The 12612-nt window shown below is 39.5% G+C and overlaps 1 protein-coding gene across 8 annotated transcripts in view; it reads right to left on the reverse strand.

Moving 5' to 3' along the window:
• The window catches only part of CAMK2D (calcium/calmodulin dependent protein kinase II delta), a 147380-nt gene that overhangs the window by 49322 nt on the left and 85446 nt on the right, over positions 1 to 12612 (reverse strand). For all 8 annotated transcript variants that reach the window (XM_044429102.1, XM_044429106.1, XM_044429104.1 and 5 more), the window contains exons 8-12: positions 9539 to 9622; positions 6293 to 6387; positions 4233 to 4355; positions 1875 to 1958; positions 653 to 695 (exon numbers count right to left, since the gene is read on the reverse strand). In XM_044429102.1, coding sequence (XP_044285037.1) covers positions 653 to 695; positions 1875 to 1958; positions 4233 to 4355; positions 6293 to 6387; positions 9539 to 9622 — 429 coding nt within the window. The remainder of the gene's footprint in view (positions 1 to 652; positions 696 to 1874; positions 1959 to 4232; positions 4356 to 6292; positions 6388 to 9538; positions 9623 to 12612) is intronic.

The following is a 12612-nucleotide window of genomic DNA, read 5'->3' on the forward strand; positions in this document are numbered from 1 at the left end:
ACCAAAATGTCACCCAATCCACCAGAATGACTGGCTTGAGTATTCAAGAAAGCTTCTTTCTACAATGCATCCAACTGTTGCTACCAGGTAACTTAAATGGTCATAGACACAATGGCCATAGATGCAACAATAGCTTTTCAATCATATTTTCCATAAATTGTGACAACATGTTTTGTAATTATGCAGCCATTTGACAGAAAATGCTTCAATAAGGTCTTCTCAGAACGCATGCCTTTTTCATTTTTCCACACTTGCTTTCTAATCCAAAATAAAGCAAACTAGTATGATGAAAAGTGCCCTTTGAACTTTTTATACTTAACAGATACAACATGAAAGGGGGCAGGCATGATTTGGGAGGAAGGCTGGCTTCTACCCAGAGAGTGTTGGCTAGTGGGAAGTGAAGAAATACAATTTATAATGATAATGATAATAATAATGGCATTAATAGGGTAATTGCTATGAGTTTTCATATCACTCTAACTACACTTGCATAAAGCACAGCAAACAGATAATATATACTGTACCAAACAGTTTCAACATGGCATCTGAACACATCCATATCAGTACTATTTTACACCCAGGGAACAAAACCATGGGCTGCTAGGTATATCAATAACTATCAATATAGTGGTGTGAAAGTCACTAAACATACCTGAAAAATTTCTTGTAGCCAGCATAGTTGTCAAAATGGCACCCTGAAAACAAATCAATATAATAGTTTTATTTATGTATTTGTACCCCACTTCTCTACCAAAAATGGCACCAAAGGTGGCTTACAATTCCAATTAAAATATTAAAAATACAGTAAAGTGCAATAAAACATAATGATTACCAAAAATCTATTTAACAAGCCAATATACTCTATAGTGCATTTAATGATTAAAAAAAGCTTCTCCTTTTAATTTCCAAATACAGACATCTGGTGCTGGATAAGCTAAGGATTCTTAAATACCAATGTTCAAAGCAACACATGTGGATATATAATAACTAATACGGCCTTGTATATCTATTCATGAAGGATTTTAAGAGAGGGACCCTAAAATGTGTGAAGGACAAACTAGCTCAAGGAACAAAGGAACCATGATTTGAGGAGAACCATAAAAATACTGTAAGTTGTTCCAGACCATTTATGCTTTTCCTCTTATGTATTTTTAGTGCTCTGACAAAGTAAAATATACTGAATAAGGCAATTTTACTCTTTTCTAAATGCATATGTTTTCTTCCTTGAGAAACAAATGGTTTTTATACCCTATTTTACTGTACTGAAATAAAACTCTGCATTTATTATATTAATGTGGAGCATGTGTGTATTCACTTTCACTCTCACACTCACTCACAGAGAGGGGGAAGGGGAGAGAATGGGGTCTGCAACAGGAATCAAATAACAGACATGCAAGCAGACGGAGCTCCAGATGAATGAAGGCACCCTTATGCTTGAGAGCTCGTGCAAATACCATGGAACTGCTTCATCAAGGTTATTATTTTTAACTAGGGGAGCAAGGGCTAGAAAAGTGTTTTGTTGTTATTGTTTTATAGAGAGATACAGAGAAAACGTCAACACAAAAAGTACATTGGAGGTTTTTTGTATATCGCAAAGCAATACAAGCAAACATGGTTGTGTTGTGTTACCATTCCCAATTTGTATGACATAGCCAGGATTTGATTTGCGAATGGGCTTCCTCACCTATAGCAGCACAATACTTAAGGGAAAGAAGGGGGTTGATATTAGAGTAAACTGGCTACAGTCCACAAGAAAGTCATGTAAAACAGAGCAATTCCTCTCCCAGAAACCTGAACATTTTTCAACTAACACTAACTGTATGTTTTCAAATATTTTTCTTTTTAAGCAAGCATGAGACCGAGGAAAAACCTACCTTAAGTTTCCTTCTTGCATTGAATTTCTTCAGGCAATCGACAGTCTCCTGTCTGTGCATCATAGAAGCAACAGTAGAACGTTGCTGAAAGAAAAGAAAAGAGCAGGTGATTCAATGCATGCACTTATATCTACATTATTATTCAATATCATTCTTCACTAATGAATTTTTCTATAGCCACTTCTGAAATCACAGACCAGAATGAAAGTGTTTCTCTCCAACCATGCAAGTTCAACTGTACTGACCTTGTCTCCAAATATTGACACGATCACTGTCACTACTACTTCTACTACTAAATCCCTGTTGCTCCATTTTACACCCTTTGAGATGAGCAGAGATAAATACTGGGGTGTCTCAGTTATACCCTACCACTCTGCAGAGCATATCATCAAAAGTACTGGGATCTTTATTAGAATACATCTCTAAGAGAGACACATGTGTTTCCTGCATCAAACACTTGCAGTAATCAAACCTGTATTTTGATTAATGCAAATATCAGCTTATTTGCATTTACAGATGTTTTGTAATCTAATTAAAGATGATGAATATGGCAAATGATGAACAATGATTATAATAATTGTTGCCTGAACATTACTACAAAAATACTCCTCAAAACATTGATATTGCAAGATGGCCAATATGTTTATCATGATTATATGCTTCTTTTCTTCCACAGAGTCTGGGCAAGGCTTGGGCAGCCAAATTAACCATAATCTTTAAGGCTGAATGGGGACATTTCCAGTCCTAGTCTAACACTCTCTACCCCTCATGTGAAAGCTAGTGTGATGCAGTGGTCGACTAATGCAATGCATCCCTGCAGACTTGTTAGTAGGTCCTTTAGTTGCTATGAAAGGGACCATACAGTATGCTAAAGGGAGGGGTGGCATTTGAGTTCAGAAGGTGACCTAGATTTTCTAGTTCCTGACACAGAAGGAGCACTCATCAGATACACAGGGACAGGGAACAGACTGTAAACTGTGTATGTTATACAGAAGAGGTTTGCTGCAGTGGCCAGGGGGAAAGAAGATGGATAGCAGTGGCAACTTGTAACCATCAGTGGAGGTCACAGTGCAAAACTACAATTCACTGTAGGAAGTTCTTTTCACTGTCAGCTTGGCCTTTCTAAACCAAAGGATCTTACTGGAATTCAGCAGAAGGAGTTAATGAAGAGTGTAATGAGAACCATGCTGCATTCGGTCCATCTAGGGCCATCTAGTTTAGCATTTAGTTCCTACAGTGGTCAAGTCACTGCCTGGAACTATTCCAAAAATACAGCACAAGTACTGCAGCAAGTTCCTGCTCATGTTCCTCAGCAACTAGTTTACAGAACCATATGGTCTCTGATACTGGAAGTAACATATAGCTAGCGATAGTCTTTATCTCCATGAATTTGTCAAATCCCTTTTAAGACCACCCAAACTGACAGACCTCACTACATCTTGAGAATGTGAATTCCATAGGTTAAGTATAAAACTATGTGAAGAAATTCTTCCTTTTATCTGTCCTGTATCCCCCATCAATCAGCTTCATAGGATGACCCCTTTGGGTTCTAGTATTATGAGAGAGGGATAAAATGCCTACCTATCCACTGTCTCCATATCATGCATAATTTTGTACACCTTCACCACATCTCCTCTACATCGCTTTTATTAGAAACTAATTTATTGATAAAACCAGGGCTTTTTTTGTCATAGAATGCACCGGAATGGCATTCCGGCACCTTTTTTTGATGGGTTTTTCCAAGTGATTTTGAATCATCCAGTCAGGCATAGCAGGTCGGCGGCAAAAATCATTAAAATAGTGCATGCGGGCTGCTTGTGTGTCCGTGCTGATTGTGAGGGCACTGCTCGGCTGGGACTCTGCTCGGCTTGGGATGCTGCTGAGTTTGGGATTGGTCGTGTGGTCGCACGCTGAGTGCTTACTGCTGGCAGCGACCATTGTATGTTTATGTGTGTGTAGAGTGACTGGCAACGTGCAAAAGGTAAATAAGTTCTTTATTTCAAAAGAAGTTGGTGAATTGAAAATCTTTTTTAGTATAAAAGTGTGACCCCAAGACATGAGTTCTGGTACCGTTTTTTTGGTTTTTTTTTACAAAAAAAGCACTGGATAAAACAATTCATGTTCTTAGAAAGAGGTAAAAATCCGCTATGTGTGTGTGGGTAGTCTACCTTTATGAAATTTTATTTGCATCTCATAGTCCAAGATACAACTCTGTGCTGAGATTTAAAGCAATTATAGAAATCATTTAGCTGCACTGAGGGTAAAACAGAAGTGGTAGGTAGATGGGAAACAGATATCAGACTTCAAGTTATTTGCCCCTGAGCAGAGAAGGCTGTTAGTGAAGTAGAAGTTGCTTACACAAATCCATGGGTGTTTGAGGGCCTCTGATGCATTGATACGTTTGGCAGGGTTGATTGTAAGCATTTTGTTGATAAGGTCTTTGGCTTCTGGAGTCACCGTGTCCCATTCTGGTGAAGGAAACTAAAACAGCAACAACACATAACCACTGAACAGAAAATCACATAGGTAGAACCTAAAAAATAAAACCCCTAAACCTGAATTGAAACAGATAGAATCCAGGGGTGGGTGAACAAGCAAGATTCAAGATCACCAAGATTCTACAAAGACTGTCTGGCTGCTCATCTTGTGCTTAATTTTTGTGTTTGGGATCACCGCTCACTCTTCATGAACAAGAGATCTGAACACATCAAACAGCACTCTAACAGGAGGATTGTGTTATCCCTCCTCCCAACTTATGCAAATTTCCTCCATAGACATGGGGCTTCTTCAATCTACTGAGCAAGTTTGTGCAAATTTTAAAAACTGTGCAAATCAAACTGGGAATTTGGAACAAGATGAACATGAGCAAGTGTTTGATCATTTGTGAATATTTTCAGCAGATATATGCTCATGCTCATATTGGTTTCAAATGGGCTATGCACCCATGCTTTGCTAACAAAAATAAATTCTCATATGACTTGGACATTCTCATACAACTCCCACCTGTAAAAGAACACTTTGTGGTAACTGCTTTGGATCTCAGAGAGGTCAAAAATGGGGCATTCCAGCAGGCAGAGCAAGATGGGGAGAGGAGGTCAGGTTCAGCAGGTTCCTATGCCTTCCCTGTACCCCCTCCTTGTCTCTGCTATTATGTGAGCCAGACATTCTCAGAAGTTCACCTAGGTGACTATTTGTTCAGGAGGAGGAACAAGAGGTAAAATTAGCAATAGGGCACAAAATAGACTGAATACTGAGTGGATTAACTTAACAGAGAGAGAGAGAGAAACAGCAATGCCCAATCATATCTAGACTTTTTTAAAAGGGTGATATAAAGTGAACCACTAGAGTGAGCAGGTGAGAATAATCTCCTAAACATGTGCAAAGGCTACCCACTTCTGACTGGACTGTGGCATGCCACAGACTCCTGTGCATTACTGAAGGCAATCATGAGGACAAGCACCACACATGTTAAGTTTGCAAGACTAGCTGTGCTTTTGATAGCAGGCTTTTACTTTAATTGAAAGACAATTTGTATGAAGCAGTCCTCTGAGATGGATAATCTTGACAAGAAGAATAATCATGCCAGAGAATATACATTTCCCTATTTGGAAATACATTATGATGGATGTCATATTGGAATGAGCTTGACAAGAGAAAACTCATTTTGAAATGACTTTTGGCTGCTTCAGCTGCCAGATTCAAAAGATTCTGAGCTGTGAGAAAACATGATGGAAATACTGTAGGCGGCACTAGTTATCTACACGGTTCATTTCACAATTCTCTGTCCCAGACACACACATGCAAACTAGTAAGAAAAGCAAGAGAGATCACAGCTGTGGGAAACTGTAATCAATTTAACTGAAGAGCAAACGTGGGAAAATGTAGGCACACCAGTAAAGAGAAAGGTGTGTGTGGGGAGCACAGGTGTTTGAATTAGAAACAGGCACAATAAAGAATCATAGAGAACAAAACTGAGAGCAGCTCTTTACATCAGTCTTCCCCAAGCGGGTGCCAGTTCCCAGCATTCCTGATCATAGACCCTGTTGGCTGGGAGTGATGAAAGCTGGTCCAAACTTCTGGAGGAAGGCCAGTGTATGTGATCAGTACTGGTTTATTATTTTTAGAATGTATATCACGTTAAGGAACCATCTGATGTGGCTACCTGTAGCTCTCTAAATTTGAAGGATTACATGCATTTTATGGAAGGCGTAAGAAACACAGAGACTAGGATTTAGATGCCTAATTTTGGCTGTCTAAATGTTTTTATCTTTAACTCAAGGAGGAGAGGCTAAGGCAGCACCAGGATTCTTCAAAGGAACATGATACATCGCTCTTCCCCTCCACCAGACAACCCCCCTTCCCAGTCCTAGTTCAACCCTAGCCCAAACAAACCAGAAACTGAAGGACATATTACTTACATCATAGGCACCAGCCTTGATCTGTTGGTAGAGTCTGTGTTGATCCTCATCCCAGAATGGAGGGTATCCCACCAAAAGAATGTAAAGAATAACACCTTGGAAAATGCACAATAGCATTAAACTAAGTAATTAGTCAAAATAAGCATGCAAAAAATAGGGGAAGCATAATGTTTTTAGTTTGTTTTATTGTTCCTACTTAAAACCAGTTGCTTGGGTTGCCAATCTAGATCAGGGAAATGTGCTTAGGGCTGAAATCAACTCCCTGCTTCCAAATACAGATGATTTTCTTCCTTCCCTCAGTAGAACTATGAGCTGCACTGGCTACTAATGCACCACCTGTCTCACTATGAACCCATGACAGGAAGTTTAGACCACATAGCAAAAGCAGAAAAGGAAAAAAAGAGAATCTTCTAATCTGGATATCATAACTGACAGTTTACAAGTGAAAGCAGTAGGAAATGTCTCTCAGGGCAGGGAGGAAAGCACCAGATCAGTAGTCCAGTGGCAACTTGTATTGTGAGAAGAAACAATTCCAACGCTTGAATACTTGAACAGATGCATGTGGAAGAATTGGCGCGGGGGAGGGGTGTCCCTGAGCTACCTTTTCCCAATTTAGCCAAATCAGGAAGCCCTGCAGCCCTATTTTTTCCTATTTATTCCTTATTGTATACTTTGGAACAAAACCTAAACAGCAACAGTGAGTAGAGAAGAAAGTAAAAAGAAAAACAACTGTTACCGTTTCCTTACATAAGTTGTAAGGAAATCCCTAACCCTAAATACATGTATGTCATACATTCCTATGCATTTTATATGTAATGTTATTATTAAAATTATGCATAAATTTCTGCAAAAGCAGCCTTAATATATTTGTGTTTCCATAAATTATGGTTAAAGGCCATCCTTTCAAAAATTGCAATTTCATTAGGTCCTTCACCTATTGTATTTGTTTATCCTTCCAATGTTGTACTATTAGTTTTTTAACTGTTGAAAGGGCATGGAAAATCCATCTATCTTGACCTTCCATTAAATTCCAAAAAACAGATAATTAAGAGTATGCATATCATTAAATATTAAAGACCTTTCCATCATATGTATATCTGAATTTTTCCTCCCCAAATGAAGCAGTCACTGGGCACTGCTAGAACAGATGAATAAGAGAAGCGTTTGTTGCATCTGTTGGAGTGAGAAAGATAGCTGCTTTGGGCACACATTCCCAGAAGAGGAGGAAGAGCTGCAGGAGGGGGCCAGTGAAAGTGGGCCATGTCCAGACATTGCAATGAGAGAAATGGAGATGCTTGTCTCAAGGCCAGTCCTCCCAGGTGGGCCGGCAGTCCCCTAGGAATAACCAAGACGTACAGTTGGCAGGAGGGGACTTGGAACAGGGGAGTTTCTCAGAGACAGACAAAGCAGGCATGGCTCTTGACCCCATGATGCATCAGCAGCAGAGAAGGGCAGCCCAATTACAGGATTGGCATGCAGCAAGGAGGCCTGCTCATTTTCAGAAGGCCCTTCCTGAAGGGGTGGGGCCCAGGCACGTTTACGAGGAGAGTTTCTGGAGGTGAATACTACACTGAGTTCAACAAACTGTTCTGTGCATGCTCAGAGATTCATTCTGGTGGTTTGAGTGTCTGGGAAAGACTATGGCCAACAAACAACACTTTGAAAGAAAGGTCTGTGGCTTTGAATGTGCAAAGGGAGGAAATCTAGTTCATGACAGCACTGCACCTTCAACAACTGGCTGATTTAATTGGGACCTTATCAAAAAGTCTTGTTGCAGCTACCACAATTTTTGCTGTATCAGATTAACCCATTAACCTTTTGAAACAGATGAAAATGAAGCACTCAGTTGATTAGGTAAGATGGGGTGCTCCAATTCATCATTCCAATCTAGTTGGACCCTGTGCATCATATTTATTCACCCATAATATTTATTCACATAGATTGCAGGCCAACATAGCTGTTCATTCGCAACAATCACTTCCAATAACATAGGCAGCTCTGAAGCTGTGAAAGTGCCAGAGCCAAACCTAGATTCTAACAAATTACATATATTGCCATCCAGCCGTACTGGCAATTTCGATTAGCATGCAAGGCTGAAAATGGCAGAAAGCTATCATCAGGCCCTACAAGCTGATCCAAAGCAAAAATCAGCCTTTTCATTCAAGTCAACCAAACAAACATTTTCTTGCCAGTCTTTAAGTCCCGACTTCCACACAGAACTAATTTTGCATGTGAAACTAAGTCAAACTGCAGTTGACATGAAAATATGTGTCATGCCTCTCTAACTGGTTTAAGTATAGGAGAAACTGTATCTGGTTTGGAATAATGAGAACCCAAAGCAATCCATTTGGCAAGAAGATTCATACTTGAAGATTCCAGAACTGACCAGGGAGAAAAATATAGTCTAAGTGGAAAAGATCAATATCTACTACAAAGGAACAGATAAGCCTGGTTGTATAAGGAATGATCAGAGAAGCAAAATCCACCATCTTTAATGGAAGGTTACATTCTTTTCAAAGATATTCATGGTGGAGGAGAACATGTATGAAAAAAAAGCCCATTAAGTTTCTGAAAATAATTTGCAGATATAAATAATGGAATACTAAATAAATAAATAAAATTGCATGATTACATTCATTTTAATTATTGACCCTACCCTAAAGACTTGCTTTAAGAATGCCCATCTATCAATGTCCATGAAATTTAATTAATCAACTCTCAAGTTCAACTTACTTTTTTGAAATATATCTCTAGGGACAATTATTTCCAGGTAAATAATAAACTCGACAAATATCTAAATTGCCAGTTAATTACCATGCTATGGGGTATAATATCTTCAATCAACATCAGTTCAAACACTGAATAGTTGATAGACTAGCCAGATAAATATCCAAAATTATTAACTGCCTGCATCAAAGCTGGAACAGATGGCTGGAGTTCCAAAATAATCAATAAAAGTTCATTAGCATAAAAATAAGTTTATATTGTAAAGCATTATGCACAAATCCATAAATATTAGGGTTCTGTTAGACAGCACACGCCAGGAGCTTGGTTCTTTATGAAACGAACCTACGAAGGCCTTCAGGAAATATAATGAAGTCCCCTTCCTCTGCTGTCTGCCCAACCTCCCATAATTAGAAAACCAATGTGGGAATAAAACCGAGCAGTGAAGCAATGAAATACAAAATCTCTGCAGAGGCTTTTAAACAGGGGAAAAAACTCAGTCCATAACTAAAAGTAACTTACCACATGCCCACATGTCCACTGGCTTTCCATAGGGATCTTTTCGTAGCACTTCAGGGGAAAGATATCCAGGTGTTCCAGCAAAACCTTATAAGAAAATATCCTCAGGTTAAGCAGAGTATCAGACATGTGTATAAAACATTTTAATATTTATGTCTGTACTAGATTTTCCCCAATCATTCCACCTTTGCGCACCTATAGCAAAACTGTTACCTATCCTGTTGCCTGTTTTTGAAATCTACATATTTGTGAATTATTCCCATATATCCACCACAGGCCTTCAGTTGTGAAGAAGCAAATCCATTCACAGAGAAGTGCTACAGGCAGCTGAACCCTATAACAGTCTCCATTCAGACCCTCTGAAAATGTGAGGGTTTTCCCATTTCATCTTGCTCTATGTGCTAAGGATTTATCCAGACTTTGGAAAGAAAAACGGCTAACCTATTTGTTTATTTATTTATTAAAACATTTTTATGCCGCCCCATTCGCCGAAGCCTCGGGGCGGCTTACAACAATAAATAAAACCAATAAGTTAAAATATACATAAAAATAATCATAATAATTTAAAACACACAATATAAAATAAGCCGCCCTGGCCAGATAAAATTCAGTGGTATTAACATTTAAAATGTTGCTTAAATAAAAAGGTCTTCGCCTGGCGCCGAAAAACAAATAACGACGGCGCCAGGCGGACCTCTCTATTTGTTTATCTCCCTTATTCAATCATTCTCCTTACCAGAGTATCCTGGACTGTGATCTATAGGAGGGATAGGAAGCCTGTGATTGTTCTTAGATGGCAAATGTTGCTGACCTACTCACCCTTCGTGATTCCAGTTATACTTCAGAGGGCCATGACGAATTATTGTGTACAGATCAGAACAGTGTGGTACCATCCAGATGTTTTGGACTATAACTACCATAGTCCCTAACCACTGGCAAGCAGTTGGGACTGATGGAATTTGAACACTAACAAAATCTGGAGGGCCAGGGTTCCCCATCGCTAGACTACAGCAGCTTGGTAGGTAGAACCTAATGCAAACCCGGTAAGAATCGTTGCAGGACCACTGCAAGATAAAACACTAAGGATATGACCGGGTAGACTTATTTTCAGAAAAAAGAATACACCTGACCCAAAAGTGAGAGTCATTGCTTCCAGTGAACAGGGCCATACAAGCAGATCTGTAAGGAAAAACTAGTCCCTTGATGCCAAAGACTAGAATGTCCTGTTGGTTTATTCCAGTAAGCAACTATACAGTAGAGGTTAAAACACCATTTAATGCTCCTTCTGCTCCAACACAATTATTTTATGGCAGCCCTTCATCCTAGGAAATCAAGGTGTTATACAAGAGACATAAAACCCAAAACATGCCACAATATAATTCCATAAAATAACGTAACAAAACTTGAAATAATCAGAGCCTTCAATACAATAAAAAATGCATATAACCCTCTTGCTTTCTGCTCGTTCACTTCCTGTTTTATGGGGGAGACATGTAGAACTTGTAGGAGAAGAACTGGGATACCAACTAGGTGAAAGCACCAGCTCAGCATCTTCTCATGTCTTGATAATTGCTATATAGTTGCAAAACAAGGTAATGATGTTTAGTGGTGCTTCAAAGAACTTAAGAGGATTCTGTCTAATTGATAACATACATGATCACTTTTGCCTAAGCCACTGCTGCTACTGCTTATCACAGATAGCAATAAATGGTCTGAAACATGAGGCAGAAGAACTAGATCTTGTTTCGCACGGGCCAGATAGCAAGGGGGTTGATTACTTGAATACCAGAAGACACCCTTGTTGAGATGGGAACAGTACTTCAGTTGGAAGATGTCAAGCAGGCCTCTTAAGTTACAAGCACCTCATATACCTTCACTTTCACGCTATACTTCTTTTTGCTGTTCCTTTTTTAAATTTCAGGCAGCAAATAATAGTAGTTAAACCTCATTGTATGGCTGTATATGGTAAATGAAGATTAGCAAGGGGAAGAAGACCACAGCAATCATCTCTTCCCTGTCTTCACCTCCTGGGGTGAATGACACAGCACCAAGGGATGTAGTGGAGCCGGGGTTGGGGTTGGGGTTAGGGTTAGGGTTAGACAGACAGGAGAAAAAATGGACTAGCAGTTACATTAATCCAGGTTTGCAACATGCCCTAAAAGGATCAGATTGCAGGTGCTCTACCTGAGGCCCTGAAATTGCTGACAGTCAGCCTTACTGACAATCTTTGCTTGATAGCCAAATACTATAGACCGGTATGAGACAGCTTCCTGTGTTACCTGTTGCTTCAGCAGTTCTATTTTTAGTCTGAAAATCAAAATGGGCAAAAATCTGGCACAACACTGTATCTTCTTCCTTCTTTTCTTAACCTTTCCATATTTTTTTGACAAATTATCACAATAACTTTTTAGATTTGAATCCTGCTCTTCCTCACAACAGCACTGTGAGGCTGGTTTAGCCATATGGGAACTGTACAAAATCCAGATCTTCTTTCTTGTGGATTTTCCTTCTGGTGGATCCAAAGATATAATGCTCTACATTCTCAAACAGAGCGTGCATATGCGTGGGAAAAAAGACTGTTTAAAATTGTGTCCAGGGGTGAAAAACAGGATGTTCCAAAACACACCTTGCTACTAGAGCAGGATAAAGAGAAAACACATAGCTACAGAGAGCATAGAAGGGATTTCCCAACCTTTGGGAATCACAATGGTGGTCTAAGAAGAACTGAGGCAGAAATCCCTTCCTCATGTCTGGGCAGGGCTGTGGGAGGGGTTCCCATCAAATAAATCTTAGTTATGGGATCTTCCCGAAACAGGTTCCATGCATGGGCAAAACCTATAGGTGTGATGCAGAGAGACCACAAAGAAGAACTTGAGTGCCTCTGCATGTTTTTGCCTGTATCTCCCCTCGGCCCTGTCTAGTACAGTCAATAGTGAGGGACAGTGGTGGAGGAACACAAAGGAAGGAGGGAAACAAGTTGCCCACCCAAGTACTACAGGTTCTTCTTCTCTAAAATCGACAATGTGAATAAAATAGTGTAGAGACAATAGGAGGAATAGGAAAAAAATGGATTAGAC

The sequence above is a fragment of the Varanus komodoensis genome, unplaced genomic scaffold (genome assembly GCF_004798865.1).
Source record: "Varanus komodoensis strain SLA01 unplaced genomic scaffold, ASM479886v1 scaffold2, whole genome shotgun sequence".
NCBI classification, from domain to species: Eukaryota; Metazoa; Chordata; class Lepidosauria; order Squamata; family Varanidae; genus Varanus; species Varanus komodoensis.